Here is a 21,169-nt window from a genome sequence, read left to right as displayed (position 1 = left end):
GTCATGCGAAAAGTGAAACGGAGTTACTTGGCCAGCTCTCAGGATATTGACCAACTTTAATTTTGTTCAAAAGCTGTGGCATAATGATTTCTTCTGTCAGTTACAACACATCCTATCCATTCATTCATCCATCCATCTTGACAATCCATATGCTAAAAAGTGCTTTCGTATGCAGTAACTCACCAGATTGTGACAATTCTGCAAATGATGTGACATGACACCCAACATGTTGAGGATTTTTTATTTTAAGATAGTTACCAAGAAATTTATTTCTGAAGCAAAGTATTACACTGAGCTTTGCAAACAGGGCTGTCCTCTAGAGTTGAGAAACAGAGTGCATTTCTCTGCTAATGCTGATGACCGAGCAAAGAGTTTACTTTGTTACTGTGGTGAAACGACTCAGTGGGGTACTCCACATCTGATAATAGCTGCTTGTGCGATAGAGTCCTGAAATTGTTGATGAGACTGTAATTACAGGCATTAGTAAAATCCAAGCCATATGTGTCAATAAACACCATACTTTTGTGCTCTCATGTCTCAGGCTAAAGACAAATGGCGTCCCACCCTGCAGTTAGAAGATCTTTGCTCTGTTTACTCATACCATGTAAAACGGACAAGCTATTTGTTTTGCTTATGCATTGTTCCACACAGTAATTCTCTTTCCATTTAGTGATTGTTTTTGTTATGTGTTTAACACACAGCTGACAAGAACAGCTCCAGCATGGCCACAAGACCTTCTCCTGGTAAAATGGAATGGATCATCCCGCTTATTGTGGTCTCAGCACTGACCTTCGTGTGCCTCATTCTTCTCATTGCTGTGCTTGTCTACTGGAGGTGAGCCTGTTTCCTTTTGATTGGAAACTGATTATGGTTTAAAACAAAATTCAGGTCGTGTTTTTTCATGTGGTCCTGTGGTGGGGTTTTTTTTATTTTATTAGCTGTTACAGTGATCGATGCATTAGATAACTCTCTGGATGCTAGAACAGCTCTGTTGGTTAACTGTTCAGCTGTCTTAAATATTGATTTTTGTGTCATGAAAATGAGCTTGGTAGAGCTCTAGCAATGGTAGAGCCAGCTGTAATGCCAACAAATATTTTTACAATTAGTCCCTCTAATATAGCTATAAAAACACATCTTTGTCTTGGCCTTCAGGAAGAGTGGTCGTGGGAGAAAAGCCCAGTGAGACTGGACTTGGTTCCATGGGTGGCTTTGCCACAAACCTGTTCTTTTCTTCCTTCGACTGTACTTCAAGAAAGGGGGATAAGCTTGTTTCACGTTACATAGCAGCGCTCTGAGTAGGAGTCCTTTAGCATTGGTGAAGTGTTTGGAAGTGTAACCTTCAAGGTCTTGAAAGTAAAGACTGCCTCTTACAAAGAGATACTGTCCTTTACACCAATGGGCATTGGTTCAGTGGTGGAGGCTAGGGTTAGCATCAACATATCCATCTCCATTTGTTTTACAGTAAATTAAAACCTGCAGCACCTTCTTGTGCCAGGACCAGAGCCCAAAGACACCTCATTTGTCTGGCAGTGAAAATTACCCAGGGATTAGCCTCATAGAATGTACTTCAGAATTATTTCAAAGTCTGATTAGATGGGACACAGAAAAGTAGCTTTGATGAGAAATAGCAGTCCATTGATCATTATATTTGCAGAATCAATTAAAAAACTACCAAGCTGTTTTTCAGTACACCCATTTTGCTGACAATTAATTGGCCAAATTGTTGAGGCTGGGGACATTTGAAAGAATGTTAATAAATAGATGACAGTGGTCTTGTGAAAATAATTTCTATTAACATTTGCAAGTAATTAACGTCATTGCAGTAAGACAGTGAATAAAATTGCAGTGATGTGTGCACAAAAGCTGAAATTGGAAAGGTTCTGAAGATCCCATTGTAGTGTCCTGTCCTTCAATATATATTTTCTTCATTTGAAGGACTAAACTTTGTCACATTCATATCAGGCAGGACCTTGAAGGATATGGTATATCCTGAAGCACTGTAAGGAGGGGTTAGTAATATTAATCTTGCGTTGATACAAAATGCTGTTCTAAGGAGGAAAGGTTTTGAAATCAAATGCTAACAGCTATTATCAAGAAGAATGTTGGTACCTCTCATTGTCTGGAAAACATTTCCATTTCCTGCAATTTCACTAATGGATCAAGAGAAATAATTGCAAATTTACTGTTTAATTGGCTCAAAGAGTAACAATACTGTCCCTGGGAAGATACTAAAGTTGGAAAGTACTGGCTTCGTGACCAGTAGTTAGGGACTAATTTTTGATAAATATTGGCTTGTATTATAGATGGTAATATTACTCAAGTCTAAAATTAAGAGATGTTAATTAAAGTTAAATACTTTAATCTTCAAAATTCCTAACCATCCACCTCATAAAATTTTTATTTGCTTCGTAATAACAAACAAGCACATAAATCAAGGGAGATACATGAACAAAGAGTTTAACTGAAACCAAATTACTTTTCCAGTAATGTTTGTTATTTTGCATACGGACAGCAATTGTTTCTTATCTGCTCTCCAAAATATGCATGAGTAGTTAAAATTCATCAATAGCTTTGGTAAAATTAGGAACAGTGACGTTAATACCCCTGACAGCAGTGGATCAATTTTTTGTGTATAATTGATACTAAAAAAAAGGTGGAGATTAAAAATTAATAGAGACATGCAAAGTATGTCATGTAGCAGTCAAAGTTTTTACATAAATATGAAGCAACAAATTGAGGAACAATAAACAACCTTGAGAGCACACGTGTACGAGCTTCAAAATAATCTCCTCTGTCTATCTTCATAGTTCTGCAGATTTTTTAACAAATACAGAGTGCATAAAAAAAGTCAACATATATTTTAGGATAAATCAACAAGCAATGAGAACACAAATCGTCCACGGTAACACTTCATGTTGTGCAGACCATGTCACTGAAGTGGCAACACAGCATTTTGTGTGCCCTTTTCAGTGTGATTACCTCTCCTTAGGAAAAATAAAATGTTTATCTCTGTGAGTCTTTTAAAGTAACGAAAAAACAGATCCTCAAACACTGCAGAGTCTAATTCACAAGTTTGAAAGGAACAGTGATCTGGGCTTTCAGGAAGAAATACTTAGCTTAAAATGTAATGGGCAACATATGGAATAATTTGCTAAATAACACTATCAAAGCAAATGGCATGAAAATGAGTTTGAGACAGATTTTTCAGTATGGGAAACGTGGTTTTGAAGTGCACAGCAGAGAAACACTTGTTATGAAAGGATAACCCTCAAGGGGACAGGCATGCTGGACCAAGGGGTCTTTTCTTGCACAGCAGTTCTTTGTTTTGGTGTGAGAAAAAGCATTACAAAACAAAACCCAGAGAACTAGAAAAATGCAGAAGAGACACAGTTACCCTTTGGCAATATATTTTGAGGGTAAAACAAATTATATTTTCACTTTTGCGTTTTTGAGCATTTGTGGGATTAGATGATTTGAGACCAGAGGTGACATAAGTAGAACAATGAAGCAGAGCGAACCCTTCTGCTTGTTTGCACTGCATTGATGCCCTGTTATCCAGGGACCAAAATAAGGAGTTAGGGAGGTTGCTTGTGAAGGTTTGGCACAGCGTTCATCTCTGGAGCCTTTGTAACTCATTCCATGATACAGCAATGAAGTAAGTTTTGCGATGATATCTGGTTGCAAGGAAGCATAATTTTCTGTTCCCTTTATTTGAAAAGGAGAGTGATAGGAAGCAGTCACTGTTTGATGAAGCTTTTCCTTTATCTGTTGAGCTTCCATGCTGTGTTCATTAGAGACTTCCTGTAATTGAATATATTTGGAAATTATCTGTGCCATTTCTGAACGAGACTCCCTTATTTGCAGAGGTAATTTGCTGTTCAGTTCCTTTTCCGTGTGGATCCTGGACAAATGGCAAAAGAATATGATTGATGTTGATGAGAAAGGGTCAATTCCACCTTTTTAGCATGACGGCCATCTCAGTAATGAAAAGGGATGGGAACTTGCAGGCAAGCAGCAGCTCAAAATTACCTTTTTACTAGAGTGTCCTGAATTCAGTACTTTTAATGGCACTGCTGTGCAAAAAGAGCTATGTGATTTTAAGTTGGTAGAGTGGAAAATAAACTAGGTCAGCATAATGAAGCTGCCAAAATTGCCCTGCCTCTTATCCCAGAACAATGAGGAGAGCACCATCATGGGACAACCAGGAGCCATGAAGTTCACTGGGGCTGGTTGGCAGTTGGGTTTCCTGGGCAGGAGGGACAATGATGGTTGTAATTTAAGTTTGCTTCTGTGCATCTTTGATTCCTCTTGAGGAAAAGCTGGCCTGGCAGACCCTTGAGCTGTTGTGGGCACCATGAAGGGGACTGTTGCTCCCAGCACCTCTATTGCTTGCAGTTGAATTCTTCTAGCATTGAGTCAAGAATTTGAGTCTTAGCAGAAGGAAAAGGTGAGGAGACCAGATCCTCGTTTTACTCAATGTGTAGATTCGCCATTCACTTCTGCAGTGGCACAGTGATATTTCTTTTTCTGCTTTCGTTCCTTTCATACCGGTTCCTGAAATTGTGCGCTGTAAGGACACCCACTGAGCATTTCTGAGAACCATTCACTGGGATTTTAGGATCTTTTGCTGGAGCACTACTAGCTCATCTAAAGCCTGTTAACACAGGTGCATTGTAAAGTGCCATTTTCCAAACACATTATTTTTGCATTTCTGGGCATTTGTTTTGCATCTGTGATTTCATACCCAGACTCAGTATCATGAGATCCTTCTGCAGTTCTTCAAGGTCAGTTTAAAATTTGACTTGGATTGTCTTCAATCTTTGCACTGTTATTCTCACAACCTTTTCTACAAGCTCCGAGAATTGCAGAGTGTGTTTGGTAGTGACCTCAAAACTATTTAAGGATTGAGTGTGACTTCAGTATTTTTGCAACAAGACAAGCTCCTATAGCATGCTGAGCCATAATATGGCTTGAAACATGTCTTTTCTAGCACTTCCACTATATTCTGTTGCAAATTGAACAAGTGCTGTGTATTGTCGCTTTAAGGGAAAGCCAGGGTCAGTGCCACTTTCTTTTTCACAGAGGTGCAGGAGGGTGACTAGAGTTGGGAAATCAACTAAAATACTTTGATGCACATTAACTTCTCTCATTGTAGAAAAAAAAACATATTTTAGGAGTGACTGGTGACCTTCCACTGTTTGTTTTCCATTCTGATTTCTAATCTAAACACTACGATGCTATAGACTGTGGTTTCAAAGGGAAAAATAAGCAGAGAATATTAAGAAGCAATTAAGATTTTAGAGTTTAGCCAACAGCAACTTTTAAATGGGAACTAAATTATAGCCATTTCTCATTTTCAGCTAAGAGGAAGAAATTAATTCGCAACTATAGCTGCAGAGTTTTCTTTTTCTTTCTTTTCAGCAGATACCATAATTCACCTCTGAATTATTGCTGCCATCAACATCGTGATCCCAAAGACAAAGCAGGAATATTGTATTGCATTTCTTATTAAATCAAGCTGTTTATACAGTGCTAATATGTTTACATTCAGGAGGGATTTTTGGAACAACACAGCTGCTGCCTTTCAAAGAGCGAGCAAGCTTGCCTTGCTTGTTTATAGTCGTGTGTGTATACGAGACAGCTTGGGAAAAAGATGCCTTTAATTTTCCTTAGGCAAAACCCTATAGAATTTAGTAAACAGTAAGAGTTTTCTTAGGTTTTTGTTAAATTCTGTTGAATTGGACAGAATCCTTGGGACGGGTCCTGTGGCAGAGTCTCATACTTCTCTGGCAGTGCCTTTCTGTGTAGAAAAAATGACAGTGAGCACCAGGAGATGTGGGTTCTTTTTCTGACTCGCTCATTGATTTTTCTGCGTGAGCCGGGGCCAAGTCACTTACGGTTTGACTGTATTGTTGAACTCGGTGGTGAAGACCTCACTGGGAACAAGCTCAGGTGCTCAGTGTTTCAACATCTGAGTTCTGCTGCTGATAAAATAGCACTGAAGAAGGTTGGTGAGCGGTATTTGTAAATCAGTTTGTAATATAGAAATGAAAACTGCAACACAAGATCGAGAACTGCTGTAGTTACCACATCTAATAACCATGCCTTGGAAAACTGCCTTTTGTCATTAAATTCTGGGGAACTTGCACAGCTCCATAGCTAAGACAGTGTTAAAACTTCATCAGGGAATAAAAAGAACTTCTGCCTGTAGCAGGTTGTAAAAAGTGTTGAAATTGTTATTTGAACCTATCCCTAGGTTTTATTTTATGAGTATACAATGTGTTGTTCATCTACTGTACTGATTGAAAAAGGAACATTGCAAATTTACAGACCATTGTAAAATTGCTTGCTTACAATGATAAAAGCTGCTTTCAGCTTACTCTGAAATATTCGTGATTCTGCTCATTTTCTCACCGATGAAGGATGCTAGGTGGTAACACTTTCTGAGAGCCTGTATGTTGATTTTAAGAATGCCTCGGGTGCAGCTGCATGAGTATTTATTTCAGCAGCAGCAGTTCAAGTAGCATCATCCGTTCCTGCCCTTGTTTTGCCCTCTGTGATACCAATGCAAATGTTTGTATAACCATATGAGGAGCTGGATTGAGAAATAATCCACGTTTTAAAAAAAAGAGGTGCTTTCATGCCCTGTTTTAAACCAGATTAGCTCCCAGTCTGGTTCACACAGTTGTACCAGCACAACTAAGGGACCAGCACGAGGCCAGAATGAGCAGGAGGGCTGGGGATGCTCATGCTGACACTGCCCTCAGTCATGACTGAGAACCAGATCCAGGCACTTGTGCTCATCTTGGGGCGTGCCCCAGAGCACAACCCATGTCATCACAGGCAGTGAGGAGAATTAGCCAACAAGGTTGAGAGATTCCCTGAGCTGGGAGACAGGCAACGCCACAGGAAAACGAGGGGAAACGTGGAGGTGAGTGGTGTGCCTGAACCCCCTCGCAGCTTCCATCTCCTTTTTAGCGACCAGATATGCCGTGCTCATGCCAAACAGGACATGCCTTCGTTTTCTTCTGGGAATGGCCACATCTAGTATTGTATGATGGCAAATAGCCTCAGAGGGATGGAGATGGGGCAGATCGCTGCCTGGCAAGTGGGATGCAGCCCAGGCTGATTCGGAGCCCTCTGATGTCCCTGCCTCAACCCAGGCAACGCAGGAAAAGCGCTTTAGCTTTTATTGCAGAAGATCGAGGTTTTATTTGATTTTGCCAGTGCCGGAGGTAAAGGTACTGAAATATTCGGCCCTTTTGTGTGCTGTATCTCAAAGCACTGCTCGTTCTCATTAAAGGGGAGCAGGCCTGTGATCAGCTCCCTCTTATCTTGCACGGGGAACCAAGCTTATCCTTTACGCCGATGGCAGGCAGCTTGCTTTCAAGACTGAAGCTTAGGGCAGCTGCTGGTTGCTTGTTCTAGCTGTTGGTATCGTTCTTTGAGCGCTTGTCATTCTTCCATTAAGAGGAAAATCAATATGAAAACTTCTCTGACAGCATCTCTGCTCTTTCATCTGGCAACGTGCAGCCTGGGGCGAGGGGGGAAAAGCCCACAAAGAGCTCTGTTAACGCCATATCGTAGCGTGCCGTTGCTGTTCCTCCCATTGTTGGCTCGTGGGCTTTCATCTGCTCCTCTTGCAGGGAGCTGAAAAGGATCCGGCCCGGCTGTTTGCAAGGGTTGTGGGGCGCCGGGGTTTCCCCTGTGCGTGAAGGACTGAGGTAGGCGAGCGCAGCTGTGCGCAGGGGAGGCCGGGAGGCTGCACGCCCCACAGCATTCCTTCGCAACTTCTTGCTCAATAACCATTTCCCAAACGGCTACTTTAGGGCCTTTCAGAAATCACAGGAGTTGTCAGTTGTTATAGTAACAGACCCCCTGCTGCTGAATTGGCCCCGAAATGCCCATTTGGGCTTTTGAACAGACTAACTCATGCTCATTAGACAAAAAAGAGAGAGAGACAGATTTGCAGATGGAAAGTTGCTTTTTAAGCATGCTGGATGATCTGTTAAGAGCTAGGCTGTGGAAAGGGGCATGTTCCCTCATTATATGCCTGTTACTTTTACTCTTCTTTAATTAACACTAGTTTTACTTTTTCTTGTAAACCAGAATTCTGCAAGATTTCCGTTTCCTCACTGGTGAGGCCAGTAGTGAGCTGCCTCTTTACAAAGCAACAATTTTTGTCTTGAGAAAGGAAAGAAGTGGGAGAGGGATTTGCCAAGCTTAAATGCAGATCAGTGGTGATTTCCAGAACTATTAGATAGCTACAAAACTCAGGAAATAGTACTTTTAGTCCTAATTATACAGCATTAGGAGCAACATCAAAAATCAGTACGCACGCCCTGACCCAGGAACGTCCCACTTCAGGGAAATGACACAGTCTAGGTTTTGCTTCAGGTGTAAACCTGAGCTGTCCCATTGATGTAGACAGAGTGACTCCTGAATAACTGGTATTAGCTAAATGAGACCCTGCCCTTGTAAATTTGAGCCCGCATGACTGAAGAACCTGCATCACCTTATGTGGGTTCTGCAGTTGCAGTGACAAGTGACTTCCTGCCATGTGTTTGAAGCCAGCTTCTTCCTATGTCACACACGTCCAGCCTTCACTTGAATTTCGTGAAGCAATGTTCTCCTCTCAGCTGTCCTGTAAATGAAAAGCAAATCTAGATTTGTAGCAGGCTGGTGAATCTCCAGGTGTAAATGAGAGAGGTCTGTGGTTGTCCTTGTGCAATATACCTTTTCTGTGAGGAAGCTAGTTAGACCACATGGGCAGGCAGGGTTGTTAGTGGAGAGGGAAGGCAAGTGCTCCAGTACATGAAAGGGGTTTGCAAGGAATACGTGATCTTCTGCACCCGTTGTGCTGGGGGGTGAGGAGTCTTTGGCTTAAATTGCAGCAAGAGAGAAATTTAGGTTTGGCGTTAGAAAAAGCTTCATGATAGGAAAGATAATAAAGCAGTGGTCCACAGAAGTTCCATCATTTCTAGGTTCCAAAACACGGTTAAGCAGCCATTCGTCAGGAGCACCACAGGTGTCACTGATCCTGCGCGGGAGCTTTGGGGCCCATTCTCCACAGCTCCGCTATGCAAGCTTTAAAGCACACATGCAAGCGTGAGAAAAGAGGAGGAATGGTGTAGTGTGATTAATTGTCCTGTAAATCACAGGCTAGAAGCCTGAAAAAGTGTTTGGAAGACACAGTTTAAATGCATCACATTTAAAGTGAATCACATGAAGCTGGTAAAAGAGCACATCTAAGAACTTGGGGGAGGGGAGAGGGCGGGCTCTAGCTTTAGAGGGAGAGTGAAAGGAAGATACAAGTGGGCAGGAAAGAAACTGCAAAGGCAGCTTGCAGAGGACAACTGTCAGGAGACCCACAGGTTGGTGGAAAAAAAAAATCCATTTGGAGTTCTGTTCCATCTGTTCTCCTGCAGCGAGGAGCCTAAAAGTAGGGGAGAGTTAAGAGTACCACAATGACTTGAAGTTTAAAACCAAAACAGAGGAGAAGGGATTGGTGTAGCTGCAGTTTGTTGCCCCTGTTGTGTGTTATCTAAGGCATCATCTGTACTGCGGTGTCAGTACTGCCCCGTTATCAGCAGTGAGTGCCAACATGAGGCCACCCCTGGTGCCAAGGGCAGAGACCCTGTGAGCAAGCACCCACCGTGACTGAATCTAGACATCCCTGGAGAGGCTGTTAGGCTGTTATATGAAAGTATTTTCTTGCAAAGGAGATGGGGAATGGTGATTGCTTGAAGAACCAAATTTCACACCTGTGAAACCACCCATCACAGCGCCAGAAATCCTGGTGCCTGCTGGATTGTGATCATTTTTAACAGCACCTTTAAATGAGAATTCTCACTCTGAAACGTGCATAGCCCTCAGCTCCTGGGATGTTTGTACCATGTGGGTCAGTTGTGTGAACTCTTTTCTGCAGGCACTTTTATGGATGTGGCCATTGAAGTCAGTGGGAGCCCAGATCTGCATCACCTTTATTTTAAAAGATAATGTCAAGCATGCAATCGTGAGTCAAACAACAGGAAAATACATGCTTCAGTTGTGGAAGACTAGAATTCTAATACCATGTTGGTGACCTTGAAAACTCCCAGACAAAAAGAGTATGCTTTTTTATTTTTAACTTTATTTTTAATGTGTCCCGTAAGAGGTGAGACATTTAGCCTATGCTTTGCACATGGGCCCACACAGGCCATCCCATTCATTAAAGGGGGTGAAGTTTATGTAAAAATCCTGGCAGCAAGTTGGAAACTGCTGTTGACACACTCCTCACTTCTTTTGTTTAGAGGTGTAACATTTCCCCAACATTTCCATAAATACATTCTTCTGCAGAGAGAGCAAAGAGGAGCAGGCAAGGGCAGCTGAGGTCAGGCAAGGAGGGATCTGTGGTGCAGCTACAATTGATCTTTCTGTTTTGTTTCTGTGGAACTAATTAAATGGATTAATTGCAGACTTTTGTTTTTCTGGAAATGCCTTCCCCAGTGCTGCTGTAATGGTGAGGTTTTAAAAGGAGAGCAATATTTTTATCTGTGCAGTAACTGGATTAAAGGTAGTAAATTTGAATGAATATTTTTTAAATATTCAAATCTTCTAGTTAAGCTCCATTAAGAACTGGTTTGTAGGTGCCGAGCAATAGTATGCCATGAGGAGTATGTGTTTTCTCGTAAGCACAGCAGTAGAAGATGCCAGGTACCCCTGGCTTCTCCACCTCATCTGTTAGGTCTTTTGGAAGCTATTCTACAGGAAACTTCTGTACAACTCTAATATTTTTGAACTCTGGCTTTTAAAGCTATGATCAGTATTTTAGAAGAGAAACAAATTTCATAAATGCTTTTTGTGAAATTAAATCACTTTTTAAAAAAAGATTATGATTTCTTCAGAAGGTGGATGCATTCTTTTTCAGTTCCTCTTCTCAGCTCAAAGAAACAAATAAGACATTTGATCTCTTGCAAGTTTGTCTTCTATCGATCTGTTGCTGGTTTATATCTTTTCTATAATATTCTTAGTATGTAAGAGTATGTGTAAAAGTGTATACAGGTATCTCTGCAGCAGATTCCCTCTTGTAAATTGGTAGGTTCAGGGCTAGAGGAATGTCTTGGACAAACTGTGAATGAAATATCCTATAATACAAGTAGATGTACCCAGAGGGAACAGTATACCTCTGCTGTGAAACTGTGAATTAACCACAGCAACCAGATAAATTATATTTTTTTTCTCTCTCCTTGTAGCCATAAAATATAGCTATTGAAGGGCCCTGTGCTGTCCGAAGTCCCACAGCAGCATTTGGACTAACATTAGCACTAGCTATTTCCCAGCAGGATGTGGTCTTGAGTGTAAAATTATAGGGTAAAAATATTAAATCAATTCAGCAATCTTAACTGGTTGGATAAATACTAGGAATCAGCAGCTTAGTAAAACAATAACAAGCTGGGGTGGACCTAATTCTACCTTTCTTAAAACCTGTGCAATTTGGGAAAAACCGATGCCTCAGAATGCACAGCGCAGGTGGTGCTGCTATTACAAATGTTGCAAGTATGTGAATTCATTCTGTTTATTATAGACCACTGAGTAGTTTGTTTAAAAGAAAACATTTTTTCTGTTGCTATGAACAGCATGTGTTCCACTCTTCCAACTTACAGGTTAAAATCCATTTGAGCTCTAACTTTTAAGCTGAAACAGGCATAGGTGGCATGCCTGGTTCTCAATCGATGGGTTGTTTCATGTTTTGGAAATCCTGTCTTTTCCAAAAGAGTACAAAAATGTTCTGAAATATCCTACAAAGTGACATTTGTAAAATAATAGAAATAAGCCCAATTTGAATTTTTAAAATATTATTAATGATTAAAAAAAAGAAAAGAAATCAAAACATTTCCCAGTAATGACATATTCTATTCCCTGAAGGATCAAATATGTTGTTCATTTTCCTTCTGATCAAATTATCCATTAAATGGATATACTGCTGTACAGTGAATCACTCTCTAAAACCATTTTTTAACCACTATCAGAAAGTTTCCTGTGAGTGCTGATAAAATTCCTCACGTTTTGTAGCAGCACGAGCTTATCTCATTCACTCCCATGTCAAATATGTTTTAAGCTGTTATGGATTGAGGCATGTTTTGTCATGCCACAGGTTGGATTTAGGGCTACGATGCTGAATCCCCGTGGATGGAGGCTTCTCCAAGTCATGTATAAAGGGACAGCTTTCCTTTCGCACAGGCATCAGGCTGGGGACACAGGTGCTCCTCAGCTGGAGCAAACCCTGCACTACCAGTGGATGGAGACAGGAAACGGAGCTCACACCTGCTGATGGATATTTGGCATAAATGTGGGGTTTGAATGGGAGTGAGAGAATAGCCCTCTGCCAGGCAGGCAGAAGGAGTGCATCTCCTAAACCCGTTGCAGGAGATTACATCTGCCAACCTCACAGTTTATTAAGACCCGAGTGGCTTATCAGCGAGGAGGATTTTATGCTGGTAGAGATGTGACCAAAGTGAACTGGCCTGCAAGTTTTCCAGCTGCTTTCCACATTTTCTTAAGGTATTTGTTTCCCCAAGCCAGTTCCACTAATGCTGAGAGGAGGAGTGTGGAGGGATGGGCACCACAATGGTAGAGGGTGCTGAGGCAGTACCAGGGAGAGCCTCTTCTCACACGGTGCCAGGCTGTGCTCCCCCAGCTCTAGTGTTACTGATGAAGATTGCAGCAGATGTGCCTGAGGAGGACTTCCAGTCACATCATAACTCAAATGCTGATAATTTACTTTTCGGAGTCTTATAAGTTTCCTGAATTTCAGTGTTCGTTGGTTATAGCAACTGGTATTACAGACGTGAAGTGAAAGCTGTGAAGATGCAGTCCTCATACCTGTCATTTTTTGGAGGTTTTGTTGCTGGTTTTTTTTTTTTTTAATGAAAGCCTAGGACATAAACGTGCCAGAATGGTTAGTCTCTTCCCATTCATACAGCTCCTTATTTTTGAAGCATTCAGGGTACTGTTTCAATCAAGGAGTAAATGGGTTTGCTTTGCAGTTTGCTTTTCAGAGTCTGCAAACTCTGGTTTTGTGAGTTAAGGCTGAATCTAGACTTCTTTATCCACATAACCAACATTTACACAACAGCAAAAGAGATTCTCCTGGCCCTGCTATCATTACAGGCTTCATATTCATTTGAATTAACTGTTTTTCACCGCTTTCTTCACTGTTATATGAACAAACAAGCCTTTTAACCTGGAAGGGCTTTTCCTGCAATCTGGTTGTTCTTCAGGAAGCTTTTCTGTAGCTTTGCATGACAGAAATTGTAGTCATGTTTTCTGCTAATACCTTGTCTCCCTACAACTATACACTTGTCCTGTGCCCTTGTTCTGTCTAATTTTGGGGAGTAGGAGGAGGAAGGACAGAGGCATTAACAGCCTGTCAGACATCAAGGACATTTACTTGGTTTACATCTGCCAGAGTTACTCTGAACATGCTTTGTGATATTGAGGGGTGTATACACCTTATATTTATCAACAATAATTCCTTATTAGACAAAATTCTAATAATAATTAATAATTAAGTAACACCATTTGCATGCACAAATCACTATAGTTTGGCTTGGGTGACAATACTGAATCTATCTGTACAAAGCAATAGTATCTCTGTGGAGATCAATCCTAGCAAATGAAAAAGTTGCAAAGATTTTTTTTTTAAAAAAATGAGCAAAGAAAATAGTCTCTTTTTTCCTGAGACTGTGGAAATAAAGTTTCTGCTTTCCAAAGGAAAATACAATAATTAGGAAATTTGCAAATGGAAATTAGCCTGTGTTGGTCTTTGTCTTTATTTATGTAATTAAATTGAGTCTTTAATTAGCATATATATTATTCATGTTTCAATATAATCCATTTTATAAGTCCGAGTTCAAATATAAAAATCAAAATGGGCTTGATACACCCTATTGTTCACATGCAAAGGAGCTGACATAGATGTAAAGATATGAGGTGAATTGGAACATTCATATTTCATAAGGATGCAGTCTACATTTTCTGAAATTATGGCTTGAACTCTTATTTTTAACTTTCTCTCATTTGCATACATATTAGTCCCTGTTTAAATGATGTGTTAATTCTTTTCATTAGACTTCAGTGAATGCTTCTATCCCTCCTGAGAATGAAGCATAGGTCCCTGGGAAGCAAATTATGGACTTTCATGTTGCAAAACCCATTGTAAACGTGACATTTATCACTGTAAAGCCAACTCATGTGGAGCACTTGGCTGCAGTCAGGAGGGCAGAACCCTTTTTCTAATGCTTATGGTGATGATTGTCATCTGTGAATAAGGAGCTGGCACCAGGTCCCCGATGTCTCTTCAGAAATGATTGGGCACTTCACAACCACACCACCCTCTTGATGGTAAAAATGCCAACTCAGCTCTTCGGGGAAGAAAGAGTAACTTGACTCAGGTCCTCACACAGGCAGCTCAGGAAAATGGGCAGTCAAGAATCTTCTGTTCCACATAACATGGTGGTAGAGATGAGAATTTGGGGACCTACAAGGGCTCTGCAGCTCTCTGGAGTGTATTTGGCCGTCAAAGCAGGAGCCTGCAGGCTTGGCTTTGCTGCTGTCCAGAACGCATTTGTGCTTCAAAATCTCGAAAACAGAGGTCCTGAAAGGAAAAGCACAAAGGTGACAATTAGAGCAATTAGAGTCCTTTCTCTGGGTCTCTGAGCCAGATCCTGTAGCAAACGTGGGAACAATCTGTGGGAAGAAAAGGGGCAATGAAATAGTATTGGAGTTAGGTGTCTGCCGGTGCGTATTGATTTGCCAGGTTGTGACAATTCATCTTTTTAATTCTAGGTATAAAAGCATTGTTATCCCAGTGGTAAACCCGAGGTGATAATTTCACAGGGTTTTATGTTGATGGGGTGAGCCCTGAGTGGTGCCACACAGGGAGTTGCCATGTGTGCTCTGATTAATGAAAAAATTGATGGGAAGAAGAAAGATTCTTATGCCATCACTGCAAGGAAATGCTTGACATCTTTAAAGGCCCATAAGTTCAGTTTCCATCTGTTTTTTGCAGAGTCTGGGCCTTATCAAAAGCAGTGCTGATGTGCTGTAGGGAATTAATTTAGCTCTTTGTGGTAGCAGAAGGTTAGAGTTCAACATCACTGGTTTTGTTATCCACAGAGCTACATGGAACAAGTTCCCTGTTGTATAGTTTAAAGGAATAGGTGGAGGCTACTAGAAAGAGACCTGTTGTCCCTGCAGCTTAGTTTTATTCGAGATGCATGGAATAAGAGAGCAGAAGAGAAGGAATCACAGTATTTGATACACATTCTCAGCAGCTGCTTCATCTTGCCATGTTTGAATATGTAATCTCACTCTCAGGAGCATTCTGCATGAGAAGCAGCTGGGCGCTTCTGAACATACAATAAATGCTCCCATTTCACCCGTGTTTGTGATAATCAAAACTGCAGCTAGGCCTATGGGGAAATGAAAAGTCTGTGTTTTATTGCAACTCTCAGATTTCGGTGGGTTGCAGTGTTGACTATAGGATTTGAGCTTGCACTTGGATGTCCCCTCTTTCCTTAGCAATGCGGCCTTGTACTGAAAGTGTGCAAGAGGCTCCCTGAGCTTTATTTATACCAGCTTTTTTGAAACATTTAAACTGCCTACAGCCCTCTTCTCCTTCACTCCTTGGATAAGTATGGGGTCTCATTGTCTTCTGCACTGTCAAGCTGGGACAGGCTGTGCTAATTCCCTGTGTGCTAATCACAGAAAAGGATGCTGAAGAAAAGGGGCTTTAAGCCAACCCTAGCCCACGGTTTAAGGTTATCCCCAGTTCTCCCCAGTTTTTTTCTGAAGCCTGGAAAGTAGGCAGCTCAGCTCACGAGGGAATGAGGCAGCTGATGAGCGTTCCCCTTCCATGTTGCCTTTCAGCATCCTTGGTGTGCCAGACGACAACTCCCAACCCCAGAGAGAGATGCGTTGGCAACCGCAGTCCTCATTTTTTTCTGGTGACTGGATGAACTTTAACATTGTCATTGCTCTCCACCAACCTTATTGTATTTACTTAGCTTTCTGTGAAGGAGTTAAACTCATATGGGTTGGACGTTTTCTGTTCCGGCTCATGACCTTCTTATCTTCATATATTTTCCCCTTTTAAAGTTACTAGCTGTATCTGAGATCTTAACATCAGTGGGCTACTTTGTGGAAATAAATATTAATGAGATGGCTGCTGATAGCATCGTATGGGTAGAAATAAATGCTTTTATAATAAATGGAATTTAATATTAATTGAGTAGTTTGGAGTTAAAACTGGATATAAAGTGACAAGCTTGTGGCACAGCAAACTGCCCTTTGCAGGAATCCAATTAGAAGAGTGAGGAGCAAATTGTAAGCAAAGTTGGTATAATCACACCAGGGCAATACAAGAGTGGAGCATAATTTGGAGCCTGGGACCTGTCCCCTAGAATGTCTCATAATCTCTATGGATCAACATTTAGTTACTATGTGGTGCCAAGTTTACATTCTTCAGCTCCTTCCTGGCAATGCTGCATCCCATTGCTCTAGTCAAACCGGAGGGAGACAGTACGTTTTGCAATAAAAGTGCACATCAATTAACTGCACTGTGTTCTGCTACACGACTGTCGGAGAAAAGTGACTTGCTTGTTAGCCTGCTGAAATTACTTTGCATGGAAAATCTTGTGCTGATGTTACAGGGGTTTTCCTGATCACTTGAAGCTGTTACCTTTGCCGTTTCTCCACAGTTGTTCCCTGTCTAAATTGCAGTGTTTGATCATGACTTGGAAAAACAGATGATTTGCTGAGATGTGTCATAGATAAATAGGTAAATGCTGCCTGGAGTAACCAAGTGCAATTGTCACAGATATATCTCATGTCCTAAAGAGTGATGCAAAGCGTTCGTTGGGTTTGAATTGTTCCAAAATAGCTTCTCTAAATATTATGTATCATTTTCATCTGGCAGATGGAGTTGCAGAAGCTGCTATAGCAAGAGTTTGTTTGTGGCATTTCAGACAACCTGGGTATTGTGTGAAATTGTCTTAGCAAGCCTCTTAAAGGAGGGTGCAGGATGTAAAAGGGAGGGCGTAGGAGCGATAAAGACCTAAGCACAGCATCTGGGAAGTTGGGGCAGTGCTTCCAGGCTGATGGAGAAGCATGTGGAAAAAAAAAAAAAAAACAACAAGGAGCAAGTCAATTTATCCATTCTGTCAAAATGGCTATGATCAGCCAGGAGGCAAATGAATAAACGGATCAACAAGTATTTCACACTTGTGTGTTCTCGACAGGAAATCACAGATCTGAAACCAAATGTCTGGGACAAAACTACCAGAAATAGTGGCAAAAAACTGTGCTGTTTAGTCTGCATTTTAAACATTTTTAGCTCACAAAACTCCTTGAATTAAAATACTGGAATAAAACAGGAACTTGTTACTACAGTTCCCAGTTACAAGCAGAGATGACAATAGTTGGAGTGAGTCTAACAGCAGGACCCCAGTCCCCACTGGAACCTCGCTTTGCCTGCATACCCGAACATGTCTTGTTGGCCATGGTGATTGCTGCCGTCTTTTCTGCTCCCAAGCTTACTGTCTAATTGCTGCACTAATGGCAGCAAAAGCTCCACCAAAGATCACATCAGAACATGGAAATGAAATGCATAAATACAGTAGGAGGAAAATGAATCTGAATTGCTAGAGGTGTCAGGACTGAACAATGCGCCTAGGAGCAGACATCTCCTATGTTCCTTGAGGACGGTGTGTCTGCCTGTGAAGCCATGTCACTTCATGAGCTTCAAGAAAAGGAAATGCTGAGCCAAGAGCTTGTATTTAATTTACATGTCTGCTTCTGAGCAAGTGCCTGTTGGATCCAGGCTCATTTCTTCATACATTAAGAAGCGTTCATATGTTTTTGCTAAGATGCAAATTGCAATTCTTGCGGGCTTTTTTCTCCTTTTTCCCAGTCCCGCATTTATCAACACTTAAAGGTTGTAAAGAGCCTAATAAAAGGTAGATTAAAGCTTTGGAAATAGTGCAAATAAAGAGAACAGTCTATAAATAGAAAATATATTAAACTGTATCTGGTGTTAAGGGATCTAACAATTAACATAGGTTGACTAAATTTCTCCTGTTTTGCTTATCTGCAATGAACTTTTATCTTGAATCAAAATGTTCTCCTCCTGTGATTAGTTTTGTTATTAGATGTTTCTACACACTGATTAAGACAACGGGAAAGCAATAGATTATTTGCCCGAGTGTATACTTACTGAAAAAGAGTTTGTCATGAGGATGAAAGCAGTTTCTAATTTTCAGAACAATTTTGACTGATTTCTTAAAGGCAAAGTCTCTTCTACATCTGTTACTTTATGATTTTTCACTTCTTGACTATTCTATATAATTGGGTACCTGCTAATAGACTTCATGGTAACTTTTCTGATATGCCTCATACTTTGAGTCCTTTTGGTATAATAAACATGTATTTCCTTGACACCAAAATTCAAGGAGCTTTGAATGGGTTATAGGCCTGAAACTTCAAATATGTCCTTTTCTTAATATTTTGAAAAGGGAAACTCTTCCTCCCTTCATTTCAGGTACTTTCAGGATCATCCTTCTGGTCCCCTCTGCCTCATGGTGTAGTGGATTCTACTTCCATCACTAGCTTATAACATTTCTAGAATTTTTCTTGGTGATTGTTTGGTCTGTAGAGATGGTAATTTAAAACATATATTATTTTTATTTTCTGTGCTTTTTTGTTATGCCTAAGTATGCTTAATACTGCTTACTGCTTTTTGGTATTTAGATTTTTCTTATAGTATTAATTATTTTTTATTTCTTTGCTATTGTTGATGCTATTTATTTTTTAGAAACATTCTCACAGAAAATACTGCACTGTTTAATGCGAATGCTACTGGAGGGATCCTACTGATGCGGGGACATTTTATTCTGATATATTAATCGATGTGGGTCTGTCGCATTTAGTGAAGGGAGCCCAGTGGATATGTTCACACCACACTGGTTGTCCGATTTAACGAGAACACCATTTCAGCAAATACAACTTGCTTCACTGTGGTATGGCTCTATTAATGCAGAGCTATGCCCAAGGTACTTAGCCCAGCAGATAAGGAGTATTGGAGCAGGCAGAGATCACACTAACATGCCTGCGTGTCTCCCGGCATCTGAGATAGGTCATTGGGGTCTGACTCGGGTATTTTTACAGAGCTAGTTAGAGATATATTCAGCATACCACAGCAGAACACACGGCATGGTATTTCTCAGCGGTTTGGTTCAGTGGATGGTAGTTTATTGTCTCTGATATTTGTGTTTCCTTGTCACATTTGTTAACCTTTGAATGCAAGAAACTCATTAAAGCAATTCCTCAGACACACATACTCTAGGCTTCCCCAGAGCTCTCAAGTCACTACCAGATTAGTATCAGCAACAGCAAGAAGCGAATCTCAAATGGGTTGATTGATAGCGAGATTAATGATCCTCAAGACTTCTGTCCAGGTTTATTATTTGGCGGCTTACAAATCTTTGCTTTCAGGGAGATGGGTGGGGAAGGAGGACCAGCTGGCTGCCACCCGGTCTGTCTGTGTTAGCGTGATGAGGTGACGTATGTAGCCCTGTCAGAGCACCAGCATTAAGTAGTGTATTTTCAGTGTTCTCATTATCTGCCAGGTACTAAATAATTTGCTTCTCTGCTCTTGGTGCCAGCTGCTCTTTTCTTTTCCTTTATGCTGTGCTTCCAAAGGTGCCATTTGTTCCATTTCTGTGTTCTAAAAAGAGTTAACAGAGGGACCATAAAAATTTGCAAGTAGCTATTTCTTTTTGAAATGGCCAGTGAAAAAAGCTCACCCTCCAAAGACACAGTGAGAAAGGAAATAATCACACTTCTAGCATCTTATCCTGGCCCCAGATAGCTAAAAAAGGAGTGTGGCCAGCAGATCGAGAGAGGTTATCCTCTGCCTCTACTCTGCCCTACTGAGGCCACATTTAGAGTACTGTGTCCAGTTCTGGGCTCCTCAGTTTAAGAAGGACAGGGAACTGCTTGAGCAATTCCAGCGGAGAGCTGCAAAGGTGATCAGGGGAGTGGAGCATCTCCCTTATGAGGAAAGGCTGAGACGTGTGGGTTTGTTCAGCCTGGAGGAGAGAAGACTGGGGCGGGGGGGATCTTATCAATACTTACAAACATCTAAAGGGTGGGTGTCAAGAGGATGGGACTGGACTCTTGTCAGTGGTGCCCAACGACAGGACAAGGGTCAATGCGCACAAACTGGAACACAGGAAGTTCCACCTGAACATAAGGAAAATCTCCTTTCCTGTGCGGGTGCCAGAGCAGTGGCACGGGCTGCCCAGGGAGGCTGTGGAGTCCATTCCCTGGAGACATTCAAACCCCGCCTGGATGCGGTCCTGTGCCCCCTGCTCTGGGTGTGCCTGCTCAAGCAGGGGGGTTGGATGAGATGATCTCCAGAGGTCCCTGCCAGCCCCTACCATTCTGTGATTCTGTAAACATGAAATATGTCCAGCAGCGTTGGGAAATCTTTCCTAGTTCTTCGATGCAGTCTTAGTCCAGATGCACATGGACATGTCTTTTGAGAAAGAGGGAGATTCCCATTAAATATTTCATTATATTCAACAAACTGATATTTCTGCCTGAAGATGGGCTGGGCCATCAAAACAGAGGAAAACGCTGTGCCTTCATTTTTAGCACATTTTTGTGTATCCCAGGCCGTGGCTTGGGATATCTAAAATAATTGTCAGTTGACTGTCCTGATGTCCCATTTGGAGGAAGGAAAGAATATTTTTGCAAAGGAAAGAGCAGTGCTCCTCCATTTTGAGAATAATTATGAGGGAGTAACTAGGGACGGTTAGGTGAATGTTCCAAAGAGAGACCCAGTTCCTGCTGTCCTCTCTCAGGTGGATCATCTCTGTATTGTTTTTCACAATTTCAATCCAGATGAATTACATTTTGTGTTAAAAATACCTGTATTTTAACTTCCCAGTGTGCCACCCTGTTTTTATTCTTTCCTTTCCTGAGATTCATCCCAAAGGGAATTCATGTCCTGAAATGATAATATCAAGTATGCCCAATTTTGAGTTCTTAGAGGTGCTACTAAAAGCTCCTCTCTAGTAAGAGGCAATCTTCAGTGATTGCTGCAGTTCTTGTGATTACAGAACAA

General features: G+C 41.2%; 1 protein-coding gene across 1 annotated transcript in view; it reads left to right on the top strand.

The window, feature by feature from the left end:
• The window catches only part of PTPRG (protein tyrosine phosphatase receptor type G), a 420,049-nt gene that overhangs the window by 344,851 nt on the left and 54,029 nt on the right, over positions 1-21,169 (top strand). The window contains exon 13 of the mRNA XM_064453587.1: positions 702-834. Coding sequence (XP_064309657.1) covers positions 702-834 — 133 coding nt within the window. The remainder of the gene's footprint in view (positions 1-701; positions 835-21,169) is intronic.

The sequence above is a fragment of the Phalacrocorax carbo genome, chromosome 6 (genome assembly GCF_963921805.1).
Source record: "Phalacrocorax carbo chromosome 6, bPhaCar2.1, whole genome shotgun sequence".
NCBI classification, from domain to species: Eukaryota; Metazoa; Chordata; class Aves; order Suliformes; family Phalacrocoracidae; genus Phalacrocorax; species Phalacrocorax carbo.
This window is presented reverse-complemented; position numbering and strand designations above follow the sequence as displayed.